The 18896-nt window shown below is 47.6% G+C and overlaps 1 protein-coding gene across 2 annotated transcripts in view; it reads right to left on the bottom strand.

Annotated features, from left to right (window-relative positions):
- The window catches only part of CDCA7L (cell division cycle associated 7 like), a 40350-nt gene that overhangs the window by 1051 nt on the left and 20403 nt on the right, over positions 1-18896 (bottom strand). The window contains exons 2-9 of one of the 2 annotated variants that reach the window (XM_036246719.1): positions 12508-12648; positions 8048-8185; positions 5038-5412; positions 3282-3353; positions 3002-3172; positions 2165-2290; positions 1389-1538; positions 361-497 (exon numbers count right to left, since the gene is read on the bottom strand). In XM_036246719.1, coding sequence (XP_036102612.1) covers positions 361-497; positions 1389-1538; positions 2165-2290; positions 3002-3172; positions 3282-3353; positions 5038-5412; positions 8048-8185; positions 12508-12648 — 1310 coding nt within the window. The remainder of the gene's footprint in view (positions 1-360; positions 498-1388; positions 1539-2164; positions 2291-3001; positions 3173-3281; positions 3354-5037; positions 5413-8047; positions 8186-12507; positions 12649-18896) is intronic. The other variant, XM_036246721.1, reaches the window with a different exon arrangement.

Below are 18896 nucleotides of genomic sequence, written 5' to 3'. Positions count from 1 at the left end.
ACTGGACTTTTCTGGTGTTTGGGCAGGCCCCAGCTAGGCCTTGTCCCCTTCTGAAACTGTTTCCGAGTTTGCTGTGGACCACAATTCCACCTCCTGCTCAAAGCTCTCCTCTCTGGCCCTCAGCCTGCCCTGTATGCTCCATTTCTGCTTTGTGCCATAAGGGGAAACTGGATACACGCAGTCCCAAGCTGAAAATCCTCCCAGGAGAGGACTCTCCTAACAGGGAAACCGTCAGCCCCGAGTCTTTCCAGTGCAGAGAGATACAGAATGGGTGGCACTCAAGGTAGTTTGGAAGAATCAGCCTGGAGGAGCTGCCCGCTGGACCCAGGATTACGACCTGTTTTGATTTGTGAGACTCACCTCTCCAGATACTCCTTGACGTTATTATAACCGTAAAACTTGGCCAGATGAATGAGGATCCCTGTGGCGCAGCGGCCGTCACGCTTCCGACAGTAACTGCAATTGCAGATCCCACGGCAGGGAGGGCATACCCACTCCTGGGAGGGAGAGCAGCAGAAATTCCCGTGTTATCAAGCCCGGTTCAGCTGCCCTCTCCTCCAGTCTTTAATCACGTGTTCCCTTTTCATGTGTCCCGGGGGGGTGGAGGGGTTAGCTGACCTGTCTCCTTCCTCTTAGGGGTTTCAAAAGGCCCAGAAAGCCGATCACCCAAAGTCACACATGGAGAAACACTGAAACATGTTGGTTTTAGGCAGGACCAGTTAACATAACTAGCAGACAGACACCTGCTCGAAACTGTGGAGAATGTCAGAGTATTGGATCAAGTGTAAGGCCCAGGCTCACACACCCAGGAAGTCAGCCCGGTTTCAGGAGCAGGGGTTTCTAGAAGGTCAGTGAGAGTGGAGGGTAAGATTAGTTTTTCCACTCCCCATTTGTGTGACTGTCATTAAATCACATAACCCGTGGCAGTTTACAGTCACCTGCAAGTTGGGGACGGTACATCTACCCCTCTGACGGCTGTGTAAGAGCACAGAATGCCCGGGTTCAAGGTCATACTTACTAACCATGCTACTACTCTCATTGTACAGAAAAGCGGAACCTTAGGGAGGTTATATTCCTACTTCCTAAGGGCAAATGAGTTAATAACAAGTGACATAAAGTAAACTGCATTCACAGATGTGAGACCTTAGGGCAGTGCTGGGCACAGAAAGCAGCACCTGGATGAACCTGACGACTGTAAGAACGCCTGGCTGGCCCCGGAAAACCCAGTGCATCTGGTCTGCTGCCCTGACCAGCTGATGGTGCTTAAGCTGCAGAAGGGGGACAGAGGATTGAGGGCTCTGCAGAGCTCCGGCAAAGGGCCCGGGAGCCCAACCTGCAGGCTTCCCTCTGCCAACACGTTCCATGACAAGTGTGCACGCGGCTCCTACCGGGTCCAGCAGTGCTGACCGCACGTCCTCCCCATAGCGGTTCCGCAGGCATGGCCCACAGAACTGGCCCCGCACCCCGCCACAGCTCTGGTTCCGACACACCGTCTTGGTGTCGATGGTCTTCTGCCGACACTGATGGCACGTGTTACCCTGAGGGGAGAAGGCGGTGATGCCCACGAGGCCGTGACGTGCACAAAGCCCCCCTCCGAGGTGGGCAGTAGTGTTTCTCGGAAGGAAACCATGGCACCCTCAGGAGCCTGGTACACAGGAGGGGGGCAGCCCATGCAGGGTGACAGAGTGGCAGTGGCCCGGGTTCCTGGTGATCTGGATGTTCTCAGTATAAAAACCTCCCGGTTTTAAAAGGCTGGCAATGAAGAACAGTTGAATACTACCTGAAGACGGCTGCCCCTCCCGATCCCACTCCTCAGCTGGCACCTCTGCAAAGCTGCCCTCCAAACCACTGTCGGAAAGACCTTGTACCCGCCTCCCACCAACCATCTCTCAAACCGCGGCTCAACCGCGGCTCCAATGGTTACAGTAACTAGAAAGTACACAAATATTTCAACTGTTACAATAATAAATGTTTTCCTACATGAGCCGCCTGCGGCCCCACGGAAACCTCTCCCGATGAGAATTCCCGCAGCAAGCTGCCTCCCCTTCCCGTTCCTGCGGGCCCAACGCAGAGCCCACTCGCCCGGGGGTGGCCCCGGGGTGGGGCCACACACAGTTCACAAGCAATACTAGTGCCCTGGAGTCCCAGTGATCGTGGGACTTACCAGAACTTTATCGTAGATTTTATCGCGAACAGTCACGGCAACATTTTCTAAGTCCTCTTCGGTGATATCCTCCACGGGCCGAAAAGAAGACATCCGGTGACGCCGCCTGTGCCCCTGGCATCGCCCCTGCCAGAGGAGACAAAACGGAACTGTCATCAGAAGTTCTGAGCGGTTAACAATTTTTTTTAAAATTTTAAACTCTCAGAGTTCGACCACCATTAATTAGTGTTAATTAAGTCCCTCTTCTATTTTCCTGAAATCATTCCTTCACTGAGTCATTTATTGAGCTCCTGCCACAGTGCCAAGGGTCCTTCACGGCACGGGGACAGGGCACCAATGCGAGGCTCGGGTGTTACCTGGCCCATACACGGCACCTGCTGTCCACTCTCAGGGCAGGACCTGAACCACCACGAATAACCAAACCCACAAACGGGAAGAGTCCAGAGTTTCTCCCTCCTGACTGAAGGCACCTGAAATGCCTCGTTGCCAAAACAGAGGCTCAGAGGAATCTCTCTACCCCCCAAAGCCAAGCCACAAAGCTGACTAGAGCCGCTGACAGGCCTGTATTCCTCCCCTGGAGAGCAAGCTGGGGCTCCTAACCACTGAGCTGCTTTGCTCCTCCGTGGGGCTGAGAGGCCTCTCCCCGGGGCCTACGCTTAGACCAGGGCTTCTTCTCAAAGGGTGGTCCCAGGAGCACCAGCACCACCGGGGAATGTATGAAAAGGAAAGTCCTCAGCTGCTGCAGACCTATGGGGCACGTTGAACAAGGCCTGCAGTGACTGTGATGAATGCTGATGTCAGACTAAGACCCATTTGTTTACTACGGTCAGAAAGTACCCCACTGATCGTCTTCCTTCTTCTGAAGCTGTAAAACTCTTCTGCAAACTTGGCCGCGGAGACAGTGAAGTTCTCCAGAGCAAACTTCTCGGGCGGCCGCGCGCTCCGGGTGGGGTTCATGCGCCTGGTGATCTGCCCCTCCGAGAAGGCCCGCCGCATGGTTTTCTTCTTCTGAAAGAGCACAGACATGGCAGCTGGGTGCCCTCTGCAATACAAGCCACCTGGCGATCGGTTAGGTGCATCAGTACCGGAATAAACAATCATAAGGGGTGCCACTTACAGAAGCCGAGTTCGGGGTTCGTACTGGGAACAAATCTGGCATTGAGTTCAATTCTGCCAACAACTGAGCAAGCTGAAGTTTGGAACAAAGAAAGGATCGTACATAAGTATTCCCAAGTCTCGTTCATCTAACACCTTTATCACAAGTCTTCAGTTCTGCAGCCATGAGAAACTTGACCAATGTAGTTTACATAAGAGCCCCCAGTTACCACTTGAACCTCATGTGTAAAGATTTTCATCTCCGGAGGTGAGATGCTGGTATCATCATCCATAGGAATAGAATTGATGCCCATTCCTTATGTATAAGAGCATGACAAGTTGAAAACTGTCCTGGAATGACCAAGACCTGGAGCCCCAGGTTAGAATCCTGACTGGGTCACTAATTAGCAGTGTGACCCTGGAACACTGTTTGCATTTGAATCAAGTTTCATCATAACATGATGTTCAAAACATAAGAGATTGTACCAGATTATTCTGACAGTCATTTAGAGCTCCCCAAAACTAAGTTGGTTAAGTTCTCATCAATGAAAATAATTTTCGAAAATATTTCCAAATAAACACCTAACACCACCAAGTAATAGCCGTTAATATGCAAACCATGCAATTTCATTAGGATTCTTTTTAGTTATAGATTTATACAAAGGGACAGGTGTCACTAAAAGATCATGAAGAACGCAGTTCCTATTTTAAAGATGCAGACACAGTGTTAAATTTTCCATTAGCTGATAATAAGCACAAATGTGTTCTAGGATAAATTTCATCCAAAAGTAAGCTTTATATTTTCTTAAGTAACTCATCAGACATAAAATATTGTATATACAGTCTCATTACATGACTCTTTTTAAAAAGAAAACATTAAAGGAAAACAAATACCAAAATGCTAAAAGTGATGATGAGTGGTAGATTTTTTTAAAATTCTGTATATACAGAATTATGATGCTAACATTTATTGACCACGTACAGAAAAAATACATCAGATTTCACCTTGTTCCATTAATTATTCGAGGAAAGCCATTTTAAAGTTGTTTTTTTGTGTGTGTTTTTATCCTCACCCAAGGATATTTTTGCATTTATCTTCAGATAGAGCGGGAGGGAGAGAGGAAGAAGAGAGAGAAAACCATCGACATGAGAGAGACACATCGGTTGGTTGCCACCCGCACAACCCCAACCGGGGCCAAGGATAAACTGCAACCGAGGTACGTGCCCTTAGCAGAAATCGAACCCAGGACTCTCTGGTCCGCGGACCAACGCTCTAACTGCTGAGCCAAACTGGTCAGGACCAAAGTTGTCTGTTTTAATGCCTAGACCTGTTTCACTCCTTCAGATCATGTCTTGAAACCACAGCAGGTCATCCAGAAGGGCTTGTGGGTTGCAACGCGATACCTGCCTCACCTGCACACTGCAGCTCTTAAGTGGGCTCCCAGCATCTTATTTGCAGCTTCCTGTGCTGGGAACAGGCCAGGGGGCCAGCTGCTCTCAGCTCCAAACCACTACAGAGTTAGAACTCCGCCCGATAAGCAGCATTAGTTCACGGCACCCGACAGGGGGCTAAAAATGGTGCTGGGAGTCTCTTTCTATTCCCAAACCAGGGCTATCAGGTAATAATTGCTAGGGGTTCAGGATAAAAGAAAGGACACACAGTCCCCAGAGCGCATTTCCCAAGAGACACCAGCGCAGAGCTGGAAGGGCGCAGTCTGCGAGCCGGGCAGGGCTGGGAGGGCCCTGTGCCGGCTCCCGGGTGCCCACCCGGGCCTTACCATGGCCTTGTTCTCCTTGATGTTCATGGTCCTTTTCAGCAGCGCATCCGAGCTCTCCTGGGCCTCGTCCCTGGAGTCATCCTCAGGCTCCGAGGCAGAATCCTCCCTTTCCTTCCCCTGCCGGCAGCTTTTCTTTCTCCCAAGCATGGCTTTTTTACTGTCCTGTAAGCGTGAGCCGGAAAACAGTGGCTCAGAAGAATTCTTTTTATCGGCTGTTTTGGTCAGTTTCTTGGTGGGGAACTGCAAGGCTACGCGAAGACCAAAGCTGCTTCTTCTGGGCCTGCTGCTCCCAGGTGTGGCCTTTTCCTCCTCATCGTCGTCGTCCTCACTCGCCAACGATGCTTCGCCACCGTCGCTCAGGTCAGACTCCGCGAGCTGACAAAACGAGACAGAACTAAGATAGCGCTCATAGCAGACGTTCAAGGTCAGGGTCTCACTCCCAGTTTCGAACTCCACTTGGCATAGGCCTCCAGCATTAAAACATAACTCAGTTCTACACAAGAACACAGCAACAACGGACGGCAAGGGCAGGGTGGCAGCTCAGATGGCGGGGACTTCTGGCAATAATGGAAAGAGCCTTCACTATCGGGATCGAGGACCTCTCCTGGGTATCTGTCCTTGACCACAGGCTGGAAGGCTGAGTCTGGGGACCCCTGACGATGGGGCTGCTGGGAAGAGAGCTGCAGGCAGCATCAGCATGGGCTGGGATTCACCCAGTGAACCCCCAAATTCCAGCTGGACTCAAAGTAAAAATAAGGCAGAGGGGAAAAATTACAACAACTTCCAAACCCTGGTGTGTGTACCAATCCACAAGCCAGGCAGAGAAATAAAACTGTACTGCACTAATTTATCTGTTTCTTTTAATATCCAGAACCTTCTACATTAGTAGCTTTGGAATTGAACATGGTAGGCTGCAGAAGGATCCAATTTTAGGAGACACTGCTGGAGAAGCTCAGAGGAACCATCCCCCCGACTGGCTTTATTTATTTTATTTTATTTTTTTTTTATTTTTTTTTTTTTTTAGTCCTCATCCAAGGACATTTTTCCATTTTTTTTTGTACAGACAGAGTGGGAGGGAGAGAGAGGAAGAGAGAGAGAGGGAAACATCGACGTGAAAGGGACACATCGAGTGGCTGCCACCCACACGACCAACCAGGGCCGGGGACAAACTGCAACCGAGGTACATGCCCTTAGCAGGAACCGAACCCGGGTCTCTCCGGACCGCAGGCGGACGCTCTAACCGCTGAGCCAAACCGGCCAGGGCCCGACTGGCTTTATTTATCATAATCATCACCTAACCCACCCACCTCTCTTTGCCAAGGATGTGGAGCAGCTTAGTAAGAGTAAGGGCTGACGTAGGGAAAGAGCAAACTGTGAAAATGCCAGTGGCCCTCAGAGGGGAACACCGCCAGGGCCAGCACCTGCTGGCGCTGGGTCACCTCTGGCTAGGGACCACTAGGAGCAAGGCAGAGTGATACCCTACTACCCGAGGAGGTGGGCTCATCATGCGTACGCAGGAGGTTGGGTGGGGAGGCGGCAATTCTTGTTTTCTCACCAAATTTTAAAAGAAAATTTTGAGGTGGACCTGCTCTGAGCTGTAAGTTATAGGAGAGTCCACATAACATGTCACAATTCATACCCCAAATTGCTAAGACTGGGGGGACTTTGGGGGTAATTTTACTTTGCCGTGCTGGAAACACAACTTCTTTGCATAGCCAGACATCACTTAGCTAAAGAACAGAAAATACACAAGACACCAAGAGTCGATGATGCTCATTGTAGGGTTCGGAAGGATTTTAGTGCCTTGGGGCCGAAAACTGGAAACCTGCGGGCCAGCACACATGGCTGCCATACAAACAGCCTGCATGAAGCAAGCCAGGGAGGGCGGGGGCCCACAGGTCGGCACTGGGTTATCCTTCTCATTAAAAAGCACATCAGCCCGGCCGGCGTGGCTCGGCTTGAGTGACGACCCAGGCACCAAGGAGTCTCCAGTTTGATTCCTGGTCAGGGCACATGCCCAGGTTGTGGACCCCCAGTGGGGGGCATGCAGGAGGCAGCCAATCGCTGTTCTATCTCATTGATGTTTCCACCTCTCTCTCTCTCTAAAAATTAATAAAGGCGCCCTGGCAGGTTTGGCTCAGCAATTAGAGCATCAGCCTGCAGTCCAGAGAGACCCGGGTTCGGTTCCCGCTAAGGGCGTGTACCTCGGTTGCAGTTTGTCCCCGGCACTGGTTGGTCGTGTGGGTGGCAGCCACTCGATGTGTCCCTTTCACGTCGATGTTTCTCTCTCTTCTTCTCTCTCCCTCCCACTCTATCTGTACAAAAAATGGAAAAATGTCCTCGGGTGAGAATTAAAAAAAAAAATTAATAAAGGAAAAATTTTAAAAGCACATCAAGCCCTGGCCTGAGCTGTTGGCTGATTCCCAGTCAGCGTACATGATCCCCAGTGGGGGGCGTGCAGGAGGCAGCCAGTCAAGGCTCTGTTCTCACATCCATGTTTCTCTAAACTCTCTCTCTCCCTCTCCATTCCCCTCTTAAAAAAAAAATTTTTTTAAAAAGCACATCAACCTCCAAATCAAGGCTGTACAGGGAAACCACCAAGACTGCTGCAGCTAAATATTTGTCAAATTAACCACAAACCCAAGAATATCACTTTACACACAAGAAGAAATGAGTTGAACCTGTTACGCCCAGATAGACCCTCCTCTTTCCAGCTAAGAGATTCAAGAAAGTCTTTAGTAAGGACAGTAAGGGACACCTGTGACACATCCCCCAATGCCAAAGGCACTCGGGAAAGACGACTGAATTTTCTGTAGGGAATAATGGGCTGGCAGACCACGGATTCACCTTAGAATAGCCATTTTTATATTTTGTTAACTGGCTTAAAAATAAACGTGAGAAAAAGTAAAATCTTTTCATTTGTGAAGTGACTCCTTACAAGTAAAATCACAATTCAGAAACAGGACTAAAAAAATTACAGCCCACCCTTCCTCATGTTGCTAATTATTACCTTTACATCCGGGTTACTGTTCACACTCAGGTCACTCTGTGTAAACCCCTCAAAATCCTCTGTCTCTGAGTCCGTGTCCTCTACAAAAATTCTTCTCAGCTCTTCTGTGAAGTATTTGGAACGGAAGCGCACATCCTGCTAAATTGAAAACATGTATGTCACAGAGAAAGAAGAACAGAGTTACCAGGGATTCGGGGCAATGGGGAGCCGTTGTTTAATGGGTCCAGAGTTTGTCTGAGACAAGGAAAACATCTGGAAATGGGTAATGGTGACAGCTGCCCAGCACTGTGAGTGCACTTAGAGATGGTTAAAATGGCAAATTTTATGTTATGTATGTTTTACACACACACACACACACACACACACTTTCTATAGCTTACAGAAACTTAGACCCACAAACTGGACGATTGCAAACACGCAATGGCCACAGCCTCAATCTGCTGCTTGTCTGACCAGCAGGCGCTGGTGGAATTCAGCTTCTCCTGCCCGGCTGGCCCTCGGGAATGTCTGCTCCACAGGGAACCAGAAAGCCACGGGGAGACCTGGCAGCCTCCCAGGGGCTGGCTTTCCTTTCTAAGCCCCGCAAAGCCCTCTCCTCCAAGCCCGCGAGCCAGCCTGCCTTTCCCGGACCGCAAGTCTCCCAGGGGGAGAGAGGGCTGCAGACCTCCACTCCGCTGCCCACCCACCGCTGAGCTCCTGCCCCGTCTCCCTCACCAACTGTCTCTGGGGACCGACGGACGCCCCCACCCTCCGTGACCCCCAGCAGGTCCCAGGTGGCAAGAGGCCAGCAACCACCGAGAGGTAGCAAGTGAGCAAAAGACGGGACTGACTTAGAAAAGGAGGACATTTTCCAATAAAGACTTTCTTTCTTTTGACCTAATAGAAAAGGAAACCGGGTTCTCTACGCGGCATGGCTGAGAGAAGAGGGCAAAGAAGGCACCGCAGTTCAGAAAGGAGACCCGCAAACAGCCTCCTCCAAGCTGCAGCCGGGCTGGAGGCTGCGTCCCCAGCTGCCTCTCAGGTCTCTTCCTCCCACACCCAACACAGCAGTGACCCCTCGTCATACCACTTTTGGTTGGAGAATCTTTATCTCCCCGCCCCCATGCTTTTCCCTGACTTTAATTACACACTTCGAGCTCAGATAGTCTCGGGAGAAAAATAGATATAACAGACGGGTGGAAAAACTTACAGGGGACAGAGAAAAGAACTGCCTATATCCAGCACTTTAAGCTTAAAAATGTCTCCTATGAATTAGTATGGGTAATTGGAGTGAGTGTGCTCAGAGCTAAATTACTTTGCTCCTTTGTTGATAGCTGTGGTGCAGCTGCTTGGAAAACACACACACACACACACTCAGGAAGCTTCTTGAAAGTGAAATTCAAACTGTTTAAGGGAGACGAGAGTCATCAGCATTGCTACACACACCAAGTACAGGTTCCTGCAGCTTCTCTGGCTGGTTCACAGGGGTCTGAGCATGTGGGGCCGGGCGGGGCAGCAGCAGACAGATGAGGATTTATGATTAAGGAAGAAGAAAGGTACACAGTTGGCTCCTGAGGAAACCCACCACGAGCCTGCTCTCTGAGTGCGGGAAGCATCTGGTTCCTAGGGCCCTGAGCCGGCCCCTGCAGACCGCTTTGGGGCCAGGGGCCTATGTATAGATTTCATCAGATACCCACAGTCCCGGCCCAAGGGAACAGGTCGGGCCTTACAGCAGCACGTTCCCAGCTTCCAGTTTCTAGCTTTGAGCTGGCCGCACGGGGCAGTGGTCAGCCTGGGAAAAATCGGTACCTTTGGCGGCCAGTTCTGACAGAGAAAAAGAACTTAGCCACAGTCCTAAACCAAGGCCCGGGCTTTTCTTCTCCTCACTCCACAGGGTGTAAGATACATTTTAACGAGGGTCTGTATGAAGCAAATATGCACCCCACACAGCCTTGCTGCATTCTAGGTTACAACCCTCACACAGCTCTTGGCTCTCCGAGATCCGTTTATGTTTTTTAAATCAATACTAGATGATGCTATGAGCCTTGGTCACCATGATCAAGGACAGAAGCAAATAACTGGTCAGAAGAAGAGCTATCGGAGTGGTTTCCACCCCACGGGTGCTCATTCACAACAGGTGCCAGATGCATGAAACAGGAGGGAAGGATCACCCAGCGGGCAGTCCAAGCCAGAGAAGTGGAAAAGCCCCATTCAAGTATGAGGTCCCTTCCATCCCAGGGCTTGTCCTTCTGTAGGCACAGGTCCACAATAACCACGGTGAGGATCAGTGTTAGAAGGGAGACACAAGCACAACAGTGCTCAGAACGAAAGAAAATCCAGTAAGACTTCCTGGAAGAAGCAGCATCTGAACTGGATGTGAACTGGGGTAGAGTCTAGGAAAACGACAAGTGAGTACACAGGCAGCATGGGCAGCATGGACTGGTGTAGACACGGTAGACGGTGCACGAGGAACGGACTCAGCTTCCGGTCTGTGCGGCACCACAGGCAGGAAGACAGCGGTGGGCGTTCAGACGGTGAGAGAAGTTGTGCTGCTAGAGCTGAACTGTCCCAGCTCAGTCGCTTCTGAGACGTGGGACCTTGGGCGAGTTATTTCACCTCCCTGCACTTCCATTTCATCACCTGTAAAATGAGGATAATACAGCACCTACACTTTCCCAGGGAGGTACATGGATTAAATGTAATTGTATGAAGAGCATATTGTCATGGGCCCTCTAAATAATGTATGCTTGGGGGTGGGGCGGACTGACCACACAGAAGTAGCTGTCGTCATAGCAGCCAGAGCAGCTGCTTTGTTTCTTAGTGCCCCCTGAATGCCAGGCTCCAGGCTCAGCACTTTACCCACGTCCTGCACTGTTCAGAATGCCCCTCACGGTGGACCCAGCAGGCGCCACTCGCCCTCACTGCCTGACCGTGCTTGAATGGAGAGACTGGTGGTTTCCGATTAAGGGAGAACTGACCACAGCTCAGTTCTACAGCTGAGCTAAGGGCCATGAGGAAGAGAAGGGAAGGAATGGAGGTGAGAATATTCACCAACTCCTGGAAGGGAGTCAGGGAGACAGGAGAGGAGGGGGCTCAAGAACACCCAAGGTGGAGATAACAAAGGGGAAGCCAGACAGACAACCAGGGGAGGGAAAGGGGTGAGTTCAGATCTCCCCTGAACAAGCAGGATCGGTCCAGCTGGCCATCAGAAATGCATCTGCGCTGGAGGGAGACACCAAGCCTTAGAAGTTGGAGGTGATGGCTGAAGCCAGGACAACCCCGGGATCACAAAGTAAACAGGTCTGAAGACAAAGCCGTGGAGCACATCCTCATATGGAGACAGGAAACAGAAGAGACGACAACAAAGAACAAGAGGTAACGGAAAGGAAGAGAACAAGGGGAGTGGAAGCAGGTGGCTGGGGGGTTGGCTGCTGAGACATCGAGTAAGGTGAGGACCACAGAGAGTGGAGGCCCCATGTCCTGGGACAGAACAGTCCCACCGAGGCCAGGACACACACAGCCAGCCAGGGCATCCCGCAGGCACTGCACTTAGATGTAATTAACCGCTTCCCTTCCTGTGCTTGCCCAGCTGAAGCAAGGTGGGTATGATTTACAGCCTTTCAAGAGAGACCACAAAGCGGGAAACATTAAAAAAAATTTTTTTTAAATATTTTTTTCTTTACCGATTTGAGAGAGAGAGGAAGGGAAGGGGAGAGAGAGAAATATCGATGAGTGAGAACATCGACCACCTCCTGCATGCCCCCCACTGGGGATCGGGCCCACAACCTGGGCATGTGTCCTGGCTGGGAATTGAACCAGCGACCTCTTGGTGCATGGACTGACGCTCAACCAGTGAGCCACACCAGCCAGGCAAGAGAAGGAGTAATTTTGAGTGCCACAATGAACTCAGGAGAAAATGCCCCGGAAGGCTAGATGCTATTGCCAGGGCACAGTACCAACTTCCAGGAATCTAACTCTCAGAACTGCAGCTGGTGTGTGCCACAGATCAAAGTAATTAAAGGAAAAAAAAGCTCTCCCCAGCAATTCCAAGAGGGGGCTGCCGACAGAACCACGCCGTGAGAGCAGGGACATGATCGTCCGGGGGTACCCACCCTCCCGCACGCACCTCGGGTGTGGGCAATCACTGTGCGGGACAGCCCGCGCCGGCCAGCTGCCTGGGGGGCTCTGAGGGCAGCCTCGCTCGGGCAGCAGCCCCAAGCTTGCACAGAAAATGGATCTGATCATGTGAGGTCCCCTTTATTAAAAAAATATTATGATACATAAGAAAGGATTGAAACAGCAAAAGGGAGCTAGGAACTCTCCCCAGTTTCTTGACACACGAAGGCCTAATGCTTCTAAAATAACATGCTCGACAATGAGCTGATATCACCCATCTCGGACCATGTTCAAAGAAAAGAATATCTACACCAAGATCCGGGCTTCCAGACGCACACGCCTGCCTTGAAAGGAGGCATCCATACCTGTTTGCCCGACCCCAGGGAGTCAAAGCTATCGCAGCTCTCCTCTGATGACAGGGTTTCCATGGGAACATCATCTCGGAAACCGACAAACTCTTCATCATCACTAGGGGCGTTAAAGATGTCAGCCACTTCTTTAGGGATCTGTTTTGGATTCAAAACAGAAAAAGGATAAAACTAGCGATTGTTATCATCAGGGAAATTTTCTAAAGAGGAGTCACCATCTCCTAACTTAATCAATCGGCCGTGGTCGCCCAGTTGACCGCAGTAACCCTGCGCACAATGCGCTTCAGCTCATACCTTAGGACAACCAGGGATGGGGATAAGAGTCCTTCAAGTTCTTGAGATACGCCCTATTTTACAGAGAATGTCAAGCCCATGCCTAGATAGAAGCCATTTTTGATCTCTTGACAAAAAGTGAGAAAGTGGGCATCCGTTTCTGAGAAACCAACCGTCTCTCTATTGTTCTCCTACGGTGGATCTGTCTTTAAATGACATCCATAGAAGAAAGACTCCATAAGGTATCACTACGTCCTCTTTTCTTAACTCCATCGACAGTTCTTTATTTTTCTGTTCTTTCTCATATGCTGATTCAGATGTGGAAATTCACACAATGAAAGAGCTTTCCTTCTTTTCTATGTTCTGAATCGACTGCAGAGTTTTAGAATTCCATGAGAATGTAAACGCTATTATAGGCAATTACTCCCAGCGAGAACGTGTCAGCACCCTTAACCTAACAAACAGGTATCTGGAGAGTTCATGTTTGTGTGTTGACTCCCCAACTCCCTGTGCTGAGAAAGCTCACACACAGAGGGGTGAAAGAACAGTACAAAGTGTGATCTTCACATAGAACCCCATTTGTTTTATTTCTCTTTCAACAAATATTAGTCTGACCCATAGGCACTTGCTGATATTTGACTGTTTTTGACCTAGGAAAACAGCGATTTAATAGGCGCCAACCTGATCCACGTGTGTTCAAAGTAATTTACAGACATCACTCTTAAAATATTTCAGCACACACCACCCAAGGAAATTGTAAATGCCAAAATTTCAAATTAGCGCTGGACACTGAAGTGTTAAAATGAAGTAAAAAGAAAAACTTTACATTAAAAATAGCCCTTCGCTGTTCATAGCAGCACTATTCACAAAAACACAAAGTAGAAGTAACCTAACTGCCCACGACAGATGAATGGATAAACAAAATGTCATCCACACATACAATAGATTATTATTCAGCCTTAAGAAGGAAATCACCCTGACAGGGTGGCTCAGTTGGTTGGCCCGCCATCCCGTACATCAAAAGGTTGCAGGTTCAATTCCAGGTCAGGGCACGTACCCAGGACGCAGGCTGGACCCCCAGTCGGGGCGTGTATGGGAGGCAGCCAATCAGTTCCACTTCTACATCGGTCTCTCTCCCCTTTCCTTTCTCCAAAACCAATAAACATAACCTCAGGTGAAGATAAAATTTTTTTAAAAAAGGGAAGGAAATCCAACAACTATTGAAAAATTACATTGTATACCAGAAACTAATATAATGTTATAGGTAAATTGTATCTCAATAAAAAAATTTGTTTCGCCCTGGCCGGTTTGGCTCAGTGGTTAGAGCGTCAGCCTGCGGTCCTGAGAGACCCGGATTTGGTTCCCACTAAGGGCACGCGTACTTTGGTTGCAGTTTGTCCCCGGCCCTGGTCGGTTGTGTGGGTGGCAGCCACTCGATGTGTCCCTTTCACGTCAATGTTTCTCTCTCTCTCTCTCTCTCCCTCCCACTGTATCTGGACAAAGAATGGAAAAATGTCCTCAGGTAAGGATAAAAAATAATAATAAAAAAATAATTTTTTTAATCTACAGAATCTAAATGAGTGGGACAGGAGCGGGACCTCAGGGTCTGCATTTCTAACAAGCACCAGGGTCCTCCCCATGCGCTGGTGGTCTATAGAACAGTTACTGAGATCCGAGCCCGTCTTCTGTTCCTCTCTGTGGATGTACCTGTCCCTACCTCCTAGCAGCTGTCCGTGAGCATCCTCGCCCTTACCACACAGGTAACCCTCACAGCACACCTGAGTCTCGTTGGCATCCTGTCTTTGCTCTGTCTTCCCTCCAGCACCAAAAAGCAACTGCTGAGCAGTGTCAACTAATTCTTCTTAAAAACAAGAAATCCTGTCATATGTTACAACATGAATGAACCTCCAGGACATTATGCTAACTGAAATAAGCCAGTCACAAAAACAAATACTGTACTGTATGATTCCACTTGTATGATGTCAAACTTACAGACACAGGTGTGTGTCTGCTAGGGGCCAGGGAAAGGGGAAAATCAGGGTGACTGTTGAACAGGTCGAGTTTCAGTTCTGCCCAATGAAAATGTTCTGGAGGGTGTACAACAATTTCAATGTTCTTCATGCTACTTCAAAATGGCTAAGAGGGTCAATTTTATGTGTCCCTGACCATAATTTTTAAAAATTCAATGAAAGACAAATTTAAACAAACACTTTCAAGCCCTGGCCAGTTTTGCTCCGTGGTTAGAGCACTGGCCTGCAGACCAAAGAGTCTCAGGTTTGATTCCAGTCAAGGTCATGTACCGTGGTTGCAGTTCAATCCTCGACCCTGCTCGAGTTCATGCAGGAGGCAACCAACTCATGTGTCTCTCTCAATAGATGTTTCTCTCTCTCTCCCTCCCTCCCTTCCTCCCACTCTATCTGAAAATCAATGGGAAAATATCCTCAGGTGAGGATTAAAAAAAAAAAAAAGATGATTTCAAGATGTGAGGAGAATTTTCCTTCCTTAAATGAAAGCAATCTTTTCCAAATTCTTGGACAAGTCTAGACCTCCACCCAGTCCTCACACTACCTACTAGGGGCACGTGGTTTGCGAACCCAACCCCTTCACCTAAGGCAGGTGCAAATACATCACCTCATGTGTCCAGAATTCAGCTGTCGTGACGGAGAACCACACCTCGACCTAGGCATCTGGGCTCCAAACCCAGAACTGAAGAGACAGAGGACAGAGCCGTGGGCACAGCCGCACTTGGTAGGAATCCAGCTTTGTTCTTTCCCACCTGGGCTGCGCTAATACAAACAAACCCTGCCCAGTGGCTGCCTGTCTCTCACGTGGTAGGTCTTTCCAGTATTTCTTAGCACAAAGCAATGCTTTGGAGGTCTCTATTTCACTGAGTCTCAATTAAAATTCAATGAAAAAAAGCAAATAAGCTATAAAAAAGATACCTCAAACCGCCAGCTGCTTTTTAAGCAATTATTTACCTTCGAAAATAACTAATGTATCATTAGCTTAAAATTTTAGATTTTTTAAAAATCTAAATACTTTTAAAAAAAATACTTTTGAGTTTTAGAGAGAGAGGAAGGAAGAGGGAGAGAGAGAGAAACATCATGTGAGACCGTAACATCGACTGGCTGCCTCCTGCATGCCCACCACTGGGGATTGAGCCCACAACCCCAGCATGTGTCCAGACTGGGGATCAATGGGCAAGCCCTCGGGGAGCATGGGAACGCCCAACCAACTGAGCCAAACCGGCCAGGGTAAAATTTATATTTCAAAATTAAGTATAATTTTTAAAAATCAAGGCTTTTCCACCCTGGTCAGGTGGCGCAGTTGGTTGGGGCATTGTCTCGCACACCAAAAGGTTGTGGGTTCAATTCCTGGTCAGGGCACATAGGGAGACAACCAATCGATGTCTCTCTACCACACTGATGTCTCTCTCTCTCTCTCTTTCTCAAAAATCAATAAATATATCCTCAGGTGAGGATTAAAAAAAAATTAAGGCTTTCCCATATCTCAATGATATATCTAAATCCATTCTTCCTGGATTAAAAAATACCACTTCCTAGCCAGGTGGAACATATTTATCATCTATTTACTGTTTATTTATTTACTTATTTTTTAATCCTCACTCAAGGATATTTTTCTGTTTATCTTCGGATAGAGTTGGAGAGCAAGAGAGGGAGAGAGAGAGAAACATCAACATGAAAGGGACACATCGACTGACTGCCTTCTGCATGACCCCAGGGCCAGGGACAAACAGCAACTGAGGTTTGTGCCCCTGACTGCAACTGAACCCAAGACTCATTGGTTCATGGGCCATTGCTCTAACCTCTGAACCAAACCGGCCAGGGCTATCATCTATGTACTTTTTGAAAGGAAAAACAAAAAACAAAAAAACTGAGATGCTCTTTAAGGCCAGCTGATTCAAGAGTTGATTTCTGATAAAGCTTAAGAAAATGTTTCTTATTCCAGGAACACTATTATTTATATTTCACTTGGAAACAAGTTCCACTTTAAGCCCTAAGTAATAGTATAAAAGACATTTGCGCACACCTTTGCATTCTCCTCATTGTTTCTGCACGCAATTTGGAGAGCAGGGACAGAAGAACTTGGAGGGTGAACTACCTTGCACCTGGGAAAAACCTTTTACACAGTGGAAAGCACATCTTCAACCCACTGCAAAGGGGACTGTTTCACATCCCTTTCTACCATAAACCCGGTCATTTCATTAAATCTCTTATGATTAAATTGGCTGCTTCATAGGAAACATACATACCTTGCCTACATGCTTTACAAAAACTAACTCAAAATGGATCAGACCAAAATATAAAACCTGAAACTTAAAACTTCAAGAAGAAATAGAGGAGAAAATCTTTGTAAACATGGGTTAGGCAAAGAATTTCTTAGATACAACACCAAAAACACAATACAGATTTTTGCAATGTGTAAATTAGACAATTCAAATTAAGAATGTCTGCTCTTTCGTCAGCCTGCAGTCCAGAGAGACCCGGGTTCAGTTCCCGCTAAGGGCATTGTACCTCGGTTGCAGTTTGTCCCCAGCCCTGGTTGGGTTGTGCAGGTGGCAGCCACTCAATGTGTCTCTTTCACATCGATGTTTTTTTCTCTCTCTCTCCCTCCCACTCTATCTGAACAAAAAATGGAAAAATGTCCTCGGGTGAGGATTTAAAAAAAAAAAAATGTCTGCTCTTTGAAAAACACTGTTAAGAGAATGACAGGAAAATCCAAGATTGGGAGAAAATATCTGCAAATCATGTATCCAATATAAAAAAAAACCCTACTGAGAATATATAGAGAATCCTCAAAATCAGTAACAAAAGCAAATAACCCAATTTAAAAATGGACAGCAAACACTTCATCAAAGACATGTGTGGCACATAAGCACAGGGAAAGATGTTCAACAATCACAGTCATGAGGGAAATGCAAATTAAAATTATAATGAGAAACAACTATCTACCTATCACAATGGCTTAAAAAACCATGACAATACCAAGTGCTGACAAAGAGGTAGAGTGACTGGTGCTCTCATGAACTGCAGATGGAATGCAAGATGGTAGAGCCACTTCGGAAAACAATCTGGCAGTTTTTTATAAAGGTAAACATACCCTCAACACATGATCCACTAAGTCTACACTTAGGTGTTTACCCAAAAAAACTATGTTCACACAAAACTTGTAATTAGTAGTTTTATTTGCAAACCTAGAAACAATTCAAATCAACTACGGAATGGATAAACAAACTACTATACATCCATACCATGGAATACTACTCAGCAGTAAAAATAAATAAATTACCAATAGACTAATAACATGGATGAATCTCAAATGCATTATGCCAAATGAAAAAGGTGACACAGTGTTTGATTCTACCTATATGACATTTTGAAAGGTCAAAACTATAAAAACAGAAAACATCAGTGGTTGTCTGGTGCTAGAGGTCAGAGGAAACCTGTTAAGAGATGATAAAACTAATTGAGGAGTGATAGGTGATTATGGAGGCATCTATCAAAATTCATAGGACTGAACACTAAAAAGGGTGATTTTACTATAAATAAATTAAACCTCAGTTAAAAAAAAAAAGCCCTGGCCAGTTTGGCTCAGCAGTTGGAGAGTCGGGCCCAAGGACTAAAGGATTGTGGGTTCCATTAGAGTCAGGGGCACATACATCAGTTGTGGTTTGTCCCCAACCCTGGTTTAGGTTGTACGGGAGGCAGACAGTCAATGTGTCTATCTCATATCAATGTCTCTCTCTCTCTCTCTCTCTCTCTCTCTCTGTGTGTGTGTGTGTGTGTGTGTGTGTCCTTCCCTTCCACTCTATCTGAACCTAAATAGAAAAATATCCTTGGTAAGGATTTTTAAAAAAAGTTTGTAGAAACAGTAGAACATCCAGATTATGCCTAGATTTGGACCCTAGCACATACTGTTAAAATTTGAAACCAGAAATCAATGGGAAAGGGATGATGTCAATAAATACTGCAGGCAAAACTGGCTATTAGAGGAGACCAAACATCCATTTTGCTTCTCTCCTGGTACTTTACATCAGACAGTACTAATGTGAATGCTACCAGGTCCAGGAAATTACCTGACATGCTTGACCA

The sequence above is a fragment of the Molossus molossus genome, unplaced genomic scaffold (genome assembly GCF_014108415.1).
Source record: "Molossus molossus isolate mMolMol1 unplaced genomic scaffold, mMolMol1.p scaffold_m16_p_7, whole genome shotgun sequence".
NCBI classification, from domain to species: domain Eukaryota; kingdom Metazoa; phylum Chordata; class Mammalia; order Chiroptera; family Molossidae; genus Molossus; species Molossus molossus.
The sequence above is the reverse complement of the archived record's forward strand: the minus strand, read 5'-3'. Positions and strand labels throughout refer to the sequence as shown.